The sequence below is a fragment of the Rousettus aegyptiacus genome, unplaced genomic scaffold (assembly GCF_014176215.1).
Source record: "Rousettus aegyptiacus isolate mRouAeg1 unplaced genomic scaffold, mRouAeg1.p scaffold_m13_p_11, whole genome shotgun sequence".
Taxonomy (NCBI): domain Eukaryota; kingdom Metazoa; phylum Chordata; class Mammalia; order Chiroptera; family Pteropodidae; genus Rousettus; species Rousettus aegyptiacus.
In genome coordinates this window covers 84677207-84693515 of record NW_023416286.1, presented here as the reverse complement: position 1 = coordinate 84693515, position 16309 = coordinate 84677207, and the positions used below count along the sequence as shown (strand labels likewise).

Genomic DNA, 16309 nt, shown 5'->3' with positions numbered 1-16309 from the left:
AACAACACACAACAAAATTTCTTATGTAGTAGCTTTGGCTAACCAGAGAAACCATCATGTTTAGTTCATGAAAAGTTATGTGACCATATGTGCACTTCATTTTTACCACGAGAAAGCCTCAAACCTATGCATCTACTTTAATTTTTATTTATGTGTTAATATAGATTATAATTTATGTTTTCCTAATATCTCATATTTTACTTTTATACTTATTTATCATAAGCCATATCAAATCTTTGGGATAAAAGTAGACAAACCCTTTTCTCTCTGAACTTTGAGTTATCACAGCTAGCCATCTCAATTACAAAGATAAAATATGGCTCCTAAAACTAAAATATAATGTATATGAAATTCAAAAGTCATGTAACTACTCTAAACAATGCAGTTAATAATTTAATGGGAATTTTCCTGCACTTTTCATACTCGAGATAAATGCGAAAGGCCATTTAAAAGTAAAGATTTTGGATACAGCATATTAAATGTCACAGGATTACCCAGCATGTTTAACAGATTAAAATATAACCCTGTCTTTCTACTGTCAAACAAATATGGAATTTCTCGTGTGGGGGCTTATGATCAAACCAAGTGCTTTATACTCAGTGTGAAAATTCAATCACAATTGTCAAAGATCAAGCTGCTGCTTCTGATAACAAACATGATGAGATATCATCTTGTTCAATACATGCTTTCAACTTGACATGTAGGCTAATAAAAAATGTGAAATTCTAGTATTTATTTTGTTTCTTACACAACAGAAGGCTCCTAAGAGGGATGATCAAAATATCCAGTCTCGTTGCCTGAAAATACAGTAAATTCTATTATCTGGAGACAGATTAACTGGTTTGCAGGTTAACTATAGTAAAATAATAACAGCAAGCCTTGCATTTGTAGAAGATTTTAAAATTACTATGCATCGGTGACTGTATCTCAGTATGAGAGGATGTCTATTTTCGATTGCATAAAAACTAAGAGACACAACACTGTGTCTATTGCGTTTTCATTCATTCCACAGTTATTTACTGAATATTTACTTCGCACTATGTACTGTATTAGGCTATTCCGCCTCATTAATCAGACCTAATCTCTTGTCGACAGCTCTCTTTCAAGGAAGGAATAAGGGAGGGCATGAGGTCAACTCTTTGTGAGTCCACGTTAGTTCCGAGATGCAAAATCTAAAGCGTGACAGACATGGCATCATGAAACAAACTAGTAGGTGGGGACCAACGTCTCCCCGAGCCTGCTCCTCACCCTGTTTCTCTTCCTCTGCATCCGCTGGCAGAGAAGGCCTGAACCTGGCGGTCTAGCTTCCCTTTTTGTTCTTCAGCCTCCAAGTTCATAATCACTACCCCGCCCCTGACAATGCCCTAGGCACCCTTTAAATGTGCACACTTTCCTCCATCCCATCTCCCATTCCATCTCAAACCCCTTTGCTTTTGCCACTCCCTTAGTTCGGATCTCCATCATTTCAAAGCACAGCAACTGTTACACAGTAGACATTCAAGTATTTGCTAAATAATTGAACAAGGCACATCAATGATATGTTTTTACAAGACACTGAGGTTAACGAGGGGAAAAAGAAACCAGAACAGCCTGAACTCATTCTCTCTGGAGCAACTACTTTAATCTTGTCAGTAGCTCGTGGATATCTTTAACCCTACCCCTTTTTCCTTCATCTCCAACACCGTCTTCTTTATCTACCTTCTCAGCTCAATTTCCTGTCACTCTCCTAGGTCACGTGCACATGCCAGCCAATCACAGAATCTCTCTGCCCACTGTAGCCCTCTAACTCAGTGCTGAATTAATTTTGTTGAAATTTTAATTAATTTAAATTTAAATAGCCACATGTGGCTAATGGTGACAGTACTAGACAGTGTAGCTTACTTTTCTCCATACTGCTGTTAGAATCATCTTCCTAAAAGACATCTGATAACATCGCTCGCCTTACAGAAATAACATGTCTCCATAAAACCTTCACCATAAGGCGTGACATTTGAGGCTTTTCACGATCTAGACCAATTTACTATCTCATTTCCATTTTCTCCTCTCCGTCTAGGCTCCAACTGCATTGGATCAACTAAGTGTACTCACACATGCCATGATGTAACCTTTTATACACACTGTCGATTCTTGCTTAGAATGCCTTTTTTTCTCAGGGAACATCCACTCACTCTTCCAGCTCCAACTCAAATTCCTGCTCCTTTCTGAATACGTAACTGCCCTCGCTTGCAGAGTGAGTCTAACTCCGTTGCTGTAATTTTTTGTATATAGCTCCATGAAAACATTTCATTACGTGTAATAGTTTACATGTGAAAAAAATAAGTTTCCATGTATGCTAGGTAAATGTTAATCACGAACATTAAATGAGATGATCAGGTTTAACATTTGGCACAGGAGTAAGAAAGTACTCTATAAATGTGCAAAATCTTCAGGACATGTGTTATGAATTACACCACCCACACTAGAGACCTTAACTAAATATAGAAGGCTAAGAAAACAAGGAGAGGAAAACAGAGCGATGGAGATGGAAGAGAAAATCTCACAAGGCATTGCTACCAATGAGAGGCTTAGGTCAGGGAAACAGCATAAGGAAAAGTCATGAAAATACCAAGCAGTTAACTGTTAGGTAAACCCACAGCTAAAGGGGAGCTCGCTTCTCACCTTCCCTTCCTAACTGGCAAGAGCAATAATCAAATTCCTCAGTCAGGGAGAGTAGCTGTTACCAGGTCAAGAACAAGAGAAAGCTTTTCTTGTGATGTGTAACTGAGAAGAATTTGTTGTAAGCAGATCAATAAAGCACTATTATGGCCCATTTCTTAGAAAAGAGCTCTGTTATACAAAACATTGAATATATTTGCTGAATGAAGATATAATGTGTAGAAGAATCCAGCAGAAAAAATAAATCTCTGAACTTACTCAATTTTTATATCCTCTGAAATTATATTAAGATAGAAGTATTTCAAAATCATCAATGACATCTCAGGTGTGTTTATTCCTAATACAATAATTTTCCTTTATATAAAGCAAGCTCATTCTTCTCTCCTTAGAGTCTGCTTCCCCCGCCCGCCTCCCAAAAAGAAATCAAAAAAATATTTAAATACTTAAAGATTTTAGTGGCAATCCTAAGCAGTTTTCAATATACATACGTATATATACCATCATATGCAGGTATCTGAGTCAAATGACTATTAGGTTTAAATAATATTTTGAAGTTCCATTCCATTAGTTTGAGAAAGCATAATTTTTTGACACAATTTTGTTATTAAACAAAATCCTTCAGTTGAATTTTCAGATCAGAGAAAAATAATATTTGGATTTAGCCCAGAGGTTGAGTAAATTAGCTTTGTTCACTCTGGGTTTGGGTTCATGGTTCATTTTAGTTCAAGTTCTTGATAATGAGCACGTCAAAATTAAAAAAACAAAAAACAAAAAACAAAAAAACCATGAACATATATTTAAATAATGTAATCAGGGCTGACATTTTAAGAGTAAGTGTGCAGGCAAATATGTGTTTCAAAAACAGAAAACAAAAAACAAACAAACTCACTTTACAGAGAGAGCTAAGGTTAAATCCGAAGCTTTGAGCATTGCGGGAGCCGGCATTCATGTAGTTTCCCATTAGCAATACAAGTTCTAGCAACTTGCTGAAGCTCTTGCTCTTCTTTATCTCTTCGCAGGCAGTGCTGACAGCCATGATGTCAGGTTTGATGTTGTTCACCTGCTCTTCAAACTGAAGCTTAAACAGAATAGCACTGAGCCGTGGCCGCAGTCTCTTCACATTGCTCATCTGATTGAAAAGAAAATAGCAGATTTCCTTTAAAATGCATGGTATACTTTAGTACTGTAGGACTGCAAGTAATCTTGGATGATTTATTGGTATGACAGTGCCGAAGAAGCAATATGTCCCCTAAAACTGATAGCAGGAAGAGAGAAAAGCTCTGCTTGTTTTTCTGAGGGGTCCAGAGTCATCCTTTAAAAAATAAAAATAAAAAAAACTTAACAACTTAGGTGCTCGATGAAAAGAAAGCTTTAATTAAATGAAGTTTAATTAAATAATAATGTACATATGTTTTTTTTAAAAAACTAAATTTTAAAAAGGAAACAGGATACAGAGGCCACGAATAATAAAGCACGCATATCACTAACTCCTGTTCAATCCTGAAATATACTGGGTCACGATTAAAACACATTCAGAAAGGTGTGAAGAGGGTTTGCTTTCTTCATTTGCTGTCCTCAGCTGTACTGCCGACAAACAATAGGTGTTAGATAGAGGGAGAGTAAATAGGTCCCAATTTGTACTAAATTGACTTTCTTTGGAAACACAGGAAAGTAGAATGGCTCCTGACACACACTAAATTAGCAGAGTTCGAGCTTGGAAACCACAGGAGAGGAGAAGAGCTGCAAAGCCACCGGTGTGTCACGTGCCATTAACCCTGTTTGGGACCCGAAGTTCCCCTGTTAAGAATACAGGGGGATGAAAGTGCCCAAAAGATCAAAAGGCCTAAGAGGGTGAGCAAGGTCTTGCCTTAAACTTACTCTCCCATGTTCTAGCAACACATGTGAGGAGAAGACACACTTACCTGAAGGCGGAAGCATGCTGCACTTAAGCTACATACGAATTCTTTGACCAAATGTATTAGGAATTTGAGACTTAAAACAGATTTATGGGGTGGTAATAGCATAACTGTTAAACTATTCATAAACATCAAAAGCAGTCTGAGGCAAGGTCAGGAAAAAAATTAGCAGCAGAACATGATAAGATTAAAATAAGAAAATCAAATCTGCTATACAAAAGCCTGAATTAGATCCAATAGGATAATACAGGCACTGCTTTAATAAAGTAACGCTATAACCCGGCATACTTCTCTAACAGGAACTGAGCAATAAAGAGCTAGCTCTCAGGTGATACCCTGGGAGAATACGTTCAGATGGACCAAATCCTTACAGTGAATGCAAAGTTTCTTAGTAAGTAACATGAATATCTAATTTATATCTAGTATGCTCCCCAGGCACTTGATATGTAAAATGTTTATGTGTACACAGCCCAGATTCTAAGAACTCAACTAATATCGGTAATAAAGGACTCTACAAAGTCTGTTAAGGCATGTCTTAAAATGACCCCAATGTAGAGAAAAAAAGTTTTTTCTCCTTGAAGAGTGTAAAAAGAACTGTAAGCTCAAAAAGGACATGTTTCAAAGTAAAAAGAAACATATTAATAGTTTTAGAGAATAAATTAGATATAAAGTTTTAGAAAGACAAAGTGAGGCCCTATTGCAATATCGGGTCTTCGTGGGCATGAATCATTCCATTTGGACACTGTCTAGCACACAAAGTAGAATTTAGTGATTACTTCCCATAATGTCATTTTATGTGTTTTAAAATGCTCCCAAATGGACTCGCTTTTCCTAGAATTTTTATCCCTAAACATTGCAAATGGTAGATATTTATACTACATCGCACAAATTCTGTATAATGTTCTATTACATTTAATATATCCTTTAGAATAATTAGATGGTCAAAAGGACACTCACATGAGCACGTGTTTATGGCCATTTCCAAGGTCTACGACGAGCCTGTGGCATCTCTGTTTTCAGTCTGTGCCCTTCCTCATGATTACTAAATCAGGTATTTAGCATTTCACAATAAATAGGAGAAGGAATTCCTCAGCGCCCCATGCGAAACATTAGTAGTACAAAATATATTAATTTGCACGTATATTAGTGTAGTACTTTGTGCACAGAGAAAAATAGGCTGCTTAAACGGCTGAATGATACCTCCCCAAATATGCTAAAGCTTTCCTGCTGACAAGCTAACCATATGCAGCCAGTACCAACTAATTAATTTTCCTAGAAAAATATAACCTAGATTTGTATGAGTAATGAGTCTACCTGGCACTAGGGACAGGTATCTTGACAAGATAAAGTCTATGATGTAATGCAGAACAAAGTGCCTTGTGTTTATGAAAAACCCTGACAAAGCAAAGTCAGTAAAAGTACTAAATAACAAGTCTTTGACCAATACCTTTTTAAAATGATATGTCCTTTTCATATTGTTCTTTCTTCCAAATTTAGAAAAAAGTTAGTATTTTAACTGATATGAAATAAATGTATTTTTGCGAATGAAATTACTGAGCTAGAAAGACATTTGAGAGATTACTTGGAACTAGTTCCCGTCTTTAGTCTACTATTTAGCATCCTCCGACCCCCTAGGCCAAATGGTTGCCCTTTCATTAAAAAAAAGAAAAAAATCTTAATGAACCCTAATGTTTGAGGATCTAAATCTTGTGATCTATGATGCTAATAGAGGGTTCTTTTTCTTATTAATCAAATTAAAGTTTGTTTTTTCAGATGAAATAAAAGAAAAAAAGGTTTAAAAAATGGGAAAATATTTTATAAAACCCCTGAAGAAAGTTTCCTCATCACTTCACATATTCTATCAACACTGGGGATTTGCATTGTTTGTTTGCTAAGGAATCTAGAACTGTCTTGACTGACAAAGATAGCTGAATGCAAAAAGGAAGAACTACAGTGTGCCAATAATACTAAAAGGTAACAAAAAGTCCAAAAGAAAAAGAAGGGAGGGTTATAGTAAAAGTAACTTTAAGATAGTAAATAACTAGAATGTTAGAGGAAATTAGAATTTCATTTTTACAGAAATCTCCTTTAAAGCTACTGTTACAGAGTCTTAGCAATGTAAATCCACAGCCCCCGAATCTGACAATAATGAGTTATAATCTGAAGATGACTCTAAAGGAATAAAAAAGGAAAAATATTTGATTTCACTCCTATTTTTTGAGAGCAGTAAGCAGTATTCCTGCGATCTCCCCGCCTGCCACATGCCAGAATGAAGCAACCTTAAAAACAGCGACTAGTGAAAATCTAACAACTAGCAAAATCCAGAGCCCTGAGTGAGGTTTTTATTTCGAAATTGTTTGCTGGCAACATATGTGTTTCTGGAGCTGAGACAAAATAAAATGAAAAGACCTTTAGGAACCAACCAGCACTGACTGGGTGCCACTCAGAGCCGTGAGGGGCACAGATGTCCCGTCCCACTGGCTGCCCTGAATGCTCATTTCACCTGATTCTCTCCATCTATCCTGAAGGGTAAACGTAGAAAAATTCCCTAAAGAGCTGTACTCTCGTATGATCTCATTATAGTTATGTTTCTCACATATAATTTTAATTTAATCCATTATTCTATGGGGGAAAAGACAACCAATTTGGCATTTTTTTTTACCAATCATGTTCTCTTTATGCAGTTTCTTTGATAAAAAGGAGATATGTCAGGAGCCAACTTATTCAAAACTTGTTGAGTTTTTCCCCTCGTTCCTGCCTAAAAACTTATGTAGCTTCACCTCAAAAAAAAAAAAAATAGTATATACTCCATATCGTTGTTTTTCTTCTCTAAAGTTGTTATAAAACTACTTAACCTTACTCATTTAACTTTCTTTCACTACAAGTCACTTACTGATTAAAAAGATGCTAGTTTCAGTCTTAATTGACTGACTAAACCTTTACCTTCAACATTTTGTAAATACCTAATAGTAAGAAATAACGAGACAGCATTTCGGGAAGCTTAACTGACTCCTTCAAAGTCATATGGCCAGTAAGACATGGGCCTAGAGTTAATGTACTGCCATTCAAGTCTATGTTCTACTCAGAGCATCACAATGTACAAATTAATAATCACAACTTAAAAACCATCTGATACTCAGACTACTTCTGCTATGTTTTTGATGAGTGAGAATGGACTTCAGTTTCTCACAGTAGTTATTAGATAAAACACTACAGAGATGACCCTGCTGTGAGCATGACTTATTCTGACTTCACATTTCTTTCCTTTCTCCTTGGTAGATCCAACTACCTCCTGCTGAATTTTTAGTATTTTTTTCCCAGATCCACTTTTGTTATCCTCCCCATACTGCATTCTCCACTCCTATTTCCATATCACCTAACTCTTCCGCTTTCTGTGGGAGAGGTGTGATTAGCAAGGAGAATGTGAAAAAATAAATGCATCTTTGTGAAAGAAAGGTTTAAAGAAAAAAAGCAAGGGTTTAGAGAGGAAAGTAACATCAGGGAAAGGAATGAGACCTAATAATAATATAATTAAGACACTTAGGACAAAGTTTTGAACTTGATTTTTCTAATTAAACAAGATGAAAAATATCTACCCATTACCGTTAGCCAGTATTTTCAAAATCTCTAGAATTCTCAGAAAAAAAAAAAAAAGAAATGTTCATTTTACTTCCTAAGAGCCATCAAAAACATAGCTATTCAAATGCCTTATGCCTGGGTAGTGCTCAGAATATCAAAAATGTTTCTAAAATGTGCCCTTATATTAAAACTCCTAAGCTAAAATTATTTTTAAAAACTATACAAAAGCAAAGTACATATGGTATGATTTTTACATTTTTTTCATAGGAACAAGGTAATGCCAAGAATTATACAAAATGTTAAAAGGATAAAAAGGTATATTCCTCCAGCTGGCCAAGAAATAGACAATTGGCTACAGACATCAGATATTGCTTTGTCTTTGTTCACCAATGCTTATCAATTATGGACCATTAAGGATTTCAGAGGAAGTACAGAAAGTTCTATAGATTCTCAGGGTCGGCAAGTGGTAAAGCTAGAGAAATATATTTAATTTGGCAGTCTTAGCAAACACTCCTAACACACGAGCTTCATATCTGATGAATTAAAAAGCTGGCATAAAACCCAGAACCATTCTGGTGTTTTAAATTCTTTCATGTGTGCTTCCAGACAATCCCCGCCTTCCCATAGGAAACCAATGTGTTTATTTCTGTCATTATAGCTGAGTTTCGCCTTTTCTTTAAATTTGTATTAATGAAACCTACAGAGAACACTTTTTGTGTCTGGCTTCTTTCACTCAACAAAATTACTGAGATTCTCACACACGTAGTGTGATTCACCAATTTGTTCCTTTTTATTAGTAAGTAATATTTCATTGTCAAAACATACCGAAATTGGTTTACGCACTTTCTGGTTGATAGTTTTCTTTCTCTCTTTCTCTCTCTCTTTTTTCCCCTTTCCCTTTTCCGAGTTGAGGTATGTAGTGGGTTAAATAGGGACTCAAAAAATGATATGTTAAATCCTAATCCTAGGTACCTGTTAATATGAACTTACTTGAAAATAGAGGCTTTGCAGATGTAATAAAGTTAAGGCTCTCCAGATGAGATCACAGTGGATTTAGGGCCTGCCCTAAATCCAGTAACCGATGCCACTTTTAACAGCAATGCACGGGAAAGAGAAACAAACAGAAGGCAGTGATGGGGAAGAGGCAGAAAATGCAGTAATGCTGCAAGCTAAGAAATGCAAAGGCCTGCAAGCAGCTACCAGAAGCCAGGAGAGGGGCATGGAACAGATTCTCCCTCAGAGGCTCCAGAAGGAGCCAACCCTGCCAACACCTTGATTTAGGACTTTTGGCCTCCAGAAATGTGAGAGAATAAATTTGTTGTTTTAAGCCACCAGGGTTGTGGACATTTGCTATGGCCGCCTGTGAAAACTAACATGGGATATTACAAATATTCTTATATGAGTCTTTTCATTTCTACTAAATATCTGAAATGTATCTTCATAAGACATTGTCGAATTGCTCTGCAAAGTGGTTTATACCATTTTACAATCCTTTTACCAATGTTATGTTTTATTCTTGAAGCTTAGTATTTTATCATTGCATGTTTAAGTCAATACTTCAACCCACATCAATCCTTCCGTATGGTGTAATACAGAATTGAGGTTCGTTTTAGTCCATAGAATACCCAAGTTTTTGCAGCACTATTTGATACAAAGAAGTTCCTTTCTCCACTCACTAGCCATGAAATCTTTGTTGAAAATTATGTGTAGGGATCTTTGTGATTTCTAAACTTTCTAGAAAAAAAATTTTATTTCTATATCCATAAGCTAAATGTTACTATCTTGATATCAAATCAGTCTGTTCTTTTCCAAATTGATTTTGTCTATTCTAGGTCCTTCATATGCCATATGAATTTTTGTAACTTTTGTCAATTGCTATAATAAAACCTGCTGAGATTTCCATTGGTAATGTGTATCTTATGTGTATTAGGAATCTATAGATCAATTGAGGGAAAAATAAAATCTTAATGCTGAGTCTTCTACTCCACGATCATTATAAATATCTCATTTACAGCTTCTTTAACTTCTCTCAGGAACATCTTATAGTTTTCAATGGAGAAAATAAGCACATCAGTGAAATGTGTTCCTAAGTATTTTAAGGTTTTTAATGTTATTGTAAATAGTACTATTTCATTTTCCAATATATTGTTGCTGTAAGAAAAATACAACTCAGCCTGGTACACTGACTACCCTGTGACTTGTTAAATTCATTGGTCACTTCAACAAAGTTTATTCTAAATTCTTTGTGCATTCACATAGGCAATCAGGCCATGAAGAATCAAAGATAATTTTACTTCCTCATTTCCAATTTCTTTCTTTCTTATTACACAAATTAGAATGTGCAGTTATAACGCTGAAAAGAAATGATAAGAGTAGATATCCTTGCCAGGTTTCCGATCATAAATGAAAAAGCATTTAATCTTTCACCAGAAAGGATTGCTTCAGATTTTCCGCAGACGTCCTTTATTACATTGAAAAACTTTTCCTCCATTTCTAGTTGCTGAGAGATTTTATCATAAACAAAGAAAAATTCTATCAAGTGCTTTTTATTTTGCATCCACTTGAATACAATTTTTCTATTTTTTTTTCTGGTAATATGATTAACAACATTAATTTTTTAATGTCAACCAACCTTGCACTACTTGGTCATAATATACTCTTTTAATGAGTTGCAGCATTTGATTTAAAAATGTTTTGCTGACAATTTTTACATTCATTTGTGTATAATATGAGTCTCTAATTTTCTGTAGTGAATTCCCTTCTATGATTATTGATATTGGTAATTGGAGAGTTTAGTTTTTTCAAGGTTTTCATTTTAATTCAGTCCAAAATAATTTCTTCTTTGACCCCTAAGTAATTTAAAAGCATACTACACAATTTTTAAAGAGATGTCCTATTATTAACGTGCAATTTATTTCTGGTTTTGACAGAAATATACTCTGCAAAAATTTTAACTTTTTTAAAATTACTGATATTTTATGTTCGAATAGATCTACCTTGGTGAAAATTCCATGGGTATTTGAAAAAAATATATATCCTGCAGCTATTGTGAAAAGTGTTCTAAAACACTAATTGGAATAAGTCGATTAATAGCCATCTAGATTTTCAAATTACTTTTTTTTGAGGGGTCACTTTCCTTACTGAAAGAGGAATCTTAGTCTCATGATTGGGGAGTTATATATTTCTCCATTTAATTCTGCCAGTTTTTGCTTCATGAATTTTGATGCTGTTAGTAGAAACATACATATTTAAGATGATTATTCCTGGTAAGTTACTTTTATTGTGTAATGTAGCTTTTTATTTCTTATGTTTTGCCTTGAAATATAGTTTCTCTGAAATTAATGTAGCTATGTTACTTTTCTTATTGTTTACTGTCTATTTTCCATTTTTCTGTTCTGCTTTTTACCTTTCTCATTTATCCCTTTCTCGATTTTCAGTTAATCAATATTTAGTATTCCATTTTATTTCTTCTATTGGCTTCTGAACTATATCTCTTTTTATTACCTTTGTCTGGTTGCTCTAAGATTAATAAAATGCATCGTTATGTATTAGCTTATTTAGAGCTACTCTTTAGTAAAGATTGTACATGTTCATGTTGTTCATTTCCTGACTCACTCTTCCAACATTTTACTCACATTTCACACCTCCTGATTCAATTAATGTGCATAATGTTACAACACAATTCCATTTGTTGTACCCCATCATTTGCGCAATTACTATTTTTTATTTCTATGTACACTATCAATCTCATTCTGCACTATTTTAATTATCAGTTTAAAGTAAATTATGAGAAAAAGGAAAACAGTTTATTGACTACTTCAGGGGTTCTTCATTTCTTTTCGTGGCTCCAAGTTGCCATATGATATCATCTTTCTTTGGCTTGAAGGACAGACTTCGGCATGTCCTGTAAGTCAGGCCCAATGGTCACGAACTTCCTCAGGTTTAACATCACTTAAAAATTTCCTTATTTTATCCTACTTTTGGAAGGGTATCATTAAATAGAAAATTTTGAGTTCATAGGGTTTTTGGATTTCAACAGTTCAAAATACACCCTTTTGTTGACTTCTGATTTTTATTATCTCTGCAAAGTCAACAAAAGCTCTCATCCTTGTTTTCCTATATGTAAGTGTATTTCCCCCCCAGTCACAAGTTACTTTCACAATTTTCTCTTTATCTTCAGCTTTCAGTAGTTTGACCAGAATGTGCCAAGCTATCTTTCTCTTTATATTTAGTGGGGTGGGGGTGGGATGGGGAGGGGGGTGTCATCTGCTGAGCTTCTTGAATGATAAGTTTATGTTCTTCACTCAATTTTGAATTTGTTTGCCATTCATTTTGTGAAATATTTTATCAGCCACAATCTCACTTTCTTATCCTTTTGGGATACCAATTGCAGGTGTTTTGGATAGGGTGGTAGCCAATAGTACTTGATATTCTTTTCATGTTTTATACATCTTGTTTTTGCCTATATTCTTAATAATTTCTATAGATTGGCCTTCAAGTATACTGACTTTTCTGCTAGCTCCAATACACTGTTAAACCCCGACACTGAATATGTAAATTCGGTTACTGAACTTTTCAGTTCGAGAATTTCCATATGGTAAATTTTTATAGTTTTCATCTCTCTGCAAAGATTCCTTAATTAAGACCATGTTTTCCTTTAATTCCTTGAAGATGATTTCCTTGAGCTCTTTGAACACATTCATAATATCCACATTAAAAGTCTTTGCTGTGAAATCCAAAATCTGGGCCAACTTGGGTTGGGGTTTGACGTGTTTTCTTTGACAATACTTTCTACTTTATTATCCTTTACTTTTTAATTAAATATTGCAGTGTTGTAACAACTGTTGAGTTGTAATATTTCTTTGAAGAATATTCTTGTTTTTACAGGCAAACCTATCACTGGGTGATCACCTTAAACATGTAGGCTTGAGTTTATAGCTTTATGGAAAGTAAGAGGTAGTGCCCCAGCCCCTCCAACTTGGTAGGACTCAATCTCTAAACTTTCTTCCCAGAGGATTCTGCAGGACCTGATTATAGGTTTTGTTACAGTGGGTCTGGAGCGGGTACTCTTTTAGAGTGTGGTCCTCATTCCTAAAGTATGCACAAGCTTTCCAGTTGTTTGTGTGATTGCTGAGTTAATAAACTGTTAAGATTTCTCCATTCTGGCAGAAATCCAACGCCTTCCAGGAACCCTGGACCTCTACATAGGTAGTACCTGTGTTCCACTCTAACCTGGCAGTGCTCTGTGACATGTGAATAGCCCGGCCCCTCCCCGCCCCCGATTCAAGGGAGACCCCCACGTGGACTATTGCTGTCCCTGCCTGTGCAATTCCTTCCCCTCGAATTCCCTGCCCTACAGACTCCAGCTGTTTCAGCAGCCATAAATCCTGATCTCTACCTTCTCAGCTGAGGAAACCACAACCCCTGCTCACATTCCCGCTCTCTGTGCTAAAATTAGAAAACTTTGACGAGGCCGGAAGCTGGATATTCATGAATTTTGAGTTTCTGTTCTCTCGAGGTTTGTAATTTTTCTTTACTGGTTGTCTACTGTTTTAAAACAGAAGTCTTACATATTTTGCCCAGTTTTATCATTGTTAGTAGTTTACACAGTTTTTCCTAAATTTATTCCTAATTTTTTTTTACTATAAATAAAATATTTGAAGTTTTTATAATTTCAGTTTTAAGAACACAAAAAACACTCTTTACCCAGATCAGCCAATTGCTTTCATTTTGTCCTGTATGCTTTATCCTATTCTCTATGCATATACTAGAAAATACTATAATTTATGTAAAATAAAGGAACACATATATACATATTATACATTCATATTTGGTTAAGGTGATGTGTACCAGTTTTTCCAATGTAGAGTTACTATATTTTTCCTTTATAATAAATAAGGAATTTGTAGGGAGATGCTTTGAGACCATGTAAACAGTATGTATATAAGCTATTTTCATCAAATATTCACTTCTGTGGTATATGGGGAAAGTCCACTGAGTAGAATACTCACTATAACATTTACTCAACTTTATTAAAAATGTATTTTACTGACCCTTTCAGATGGCTTCGAGAATGGAACAAAATAAATCAGTCTATATCTACAACAATTGCAACTTAAGCTACAAGTGTGATAAAATTGCCTTACTCTATAGTAACTTAGTTCCAGAAGTCCAGTCTCCTTTTTCCATTATGTTTCTAAAACAGTCTTAGAATATGTAAGCCTCATATAATGAGATTTAGAGAATACAAAAAACGCTTCCCAGGCACTAGATGATACTAAGATCTCAAAAGCAAGCTTAAAATAATGCTGTTTGCAAAGTGATGAATCATAAGAGACCTTTTTTGCTTATAACTACAAAATGCTTTAGGCTCTATTTCAAATGAATGATGCGTGGCTAGTAATTAGTATGTGACTGTAATGATGTTTTGTTTTGTTTCTGCAAATGAAACAAATTAAGCAGATTGTGCCATAAAATTTCAATACTATAGTCTGACTAGAAAGCATCATGCTTCCTTACCAAAAACAACACCCCCCCATTCCTATTATAGACTTCGATGTCCCATTTTTTGTACAAACAATTTAAAATCCCAATGAAGAAAAAGTATAAACTAACAAAATTTCCAAAAACTCAATTTCAAGTTCAACAATTCAACAATTCAAATTCCTATGTAACTATTCTAAGAAACTTGTCTCTAATAATAGCTCAGTTAAGTTTTAAATATTAAAAATAAATTGTTCCAATAACAAAACATACAGAAACAACTGCTAAAAGCAATTTCAAGTTGAGTAGGCACCTACACCAAACACACACAAGAGTGACTGCCACCAATAGAAGTGACATGGACACAACGAAGTGTCCTAAAGGACATTCGCAGCTGAGCTATAATAATGACTAGCTGAGTGAACAAGCTGCTTCATCTATGAAAAAGCAATGCCTGTTTCTGGAGTTACGTGAGAGTCAGATAATAATTACCCATCCATTTATGTGTCAAATATTTCTTGAACACTTATTATGTGCCAAGCATTACCTCAGGCCATGAAGTTTCATACCTAAAATAAGACGACAAGGACCTGCTTCAAATGGAGTATACTATAAGCAAACAGGGAGCGACAGAGAAATGATAAAACAGAAAAGGTCATTTTAGATCAGTGCTATGAATAAGAAGGTAATGTAGATAGAAAATGATGTGGTAGAGCTGAAGCAAAGGGAACAACGAGAGTAAAGGCAAATGTGAAGTATGGACAGAAATGAATATGGCTGAACATGGTGGACAAGGAATGGAGTGGTAAAGTATGACATTGAAGCAACAGGGCTAGACATCATCCTACAAATCACAATGGACTTAAAAACTGTTGGAAGCTCCTTTGGGGAATTTCCCTTATGGTGAAAGATGTAATAGTAAGAACTGGGCTTATCCCCTCTGCCTGTAACAATATTCTACAGGCACTGGACCCGGGAGTGTAGGACACTGGTGCCTGGGAAAGGGACAGCAAATAAGGGGCACCCTATGACCACACCGTTACTAAATGCAATTCCCAAAAAGCAGCGCAAGGAGAAAGAAGTCAGGTAGAGCCAGGAAGTCTCTGTGAGCTGAGGAGAGAGGGGGGCGGGGGGAAAGCTGAGCTTGTCAAAGCAGCTAGAGTTATTAGGACAGAGTACCAGAAAAGAAGTTGCACAGACAAAAAGTTCTGAAGATCTTGAGAGGTTCCTTCCCCCTTGAGCCTTTACCTGGAGTACTGATAAGCGTGTGCATGTGAAAAAGCTACTGGAAGCCAGGGAAAGAATCAGGCAAAAAGAGTAATAGTAATAGTGCCTGATGCTCACACAGGGTGGGAATGAACAGTACCTGCTCTCACCAGCCAGAGTGAGACAATCTCAGAATCCATAAGACACTAAGTTCTAGTCAGAGGGTATTATTGCCTCAGTGGTGAGAAAAGATAAACTCTAGATTCAAAGCTACTCTGATTCTACGTAAGAAAGGTTTAAGTCACAAAGCATGAAATTCTTTCCAAGTAATTTAACTGCCTTCCAAATAAAGCTCAAGAATATTTATAAAGAATACAAAAGTATCAAGAGTACAACCAGGTAAAATTTTTGTTTAGCACCCACAATTACTGGACACCCAAAGATGCAGGAAAATACAACCAATCAGGAGA

General features: G+C 35.5%; 1 protein-coding gene across 2 annotated transcripts in view; it reads right to left on the bottom strand.

Annotated features, from left to right (window-relative positions):
• DIAPH3 (diaphanous related formin 3) overlaps window positions 1-16309 on the bottom strand; it is a 430201-nt gene that overhangs the window by 181153 nt on the left and 232739 nt on the right. For both annotated transcript variants that reach the window (XM_036228908.1, XM_036228909.1), the window contains exon 20: window positions 3545-3784. In XM_036228908.1, the coding sequence (XP_036084801.1) occupies window positions 3545-3784 (240 nt within the window). The remainder of the gene's footprint in view (window positions 1-3544; window positions 3785-16309) is intronic.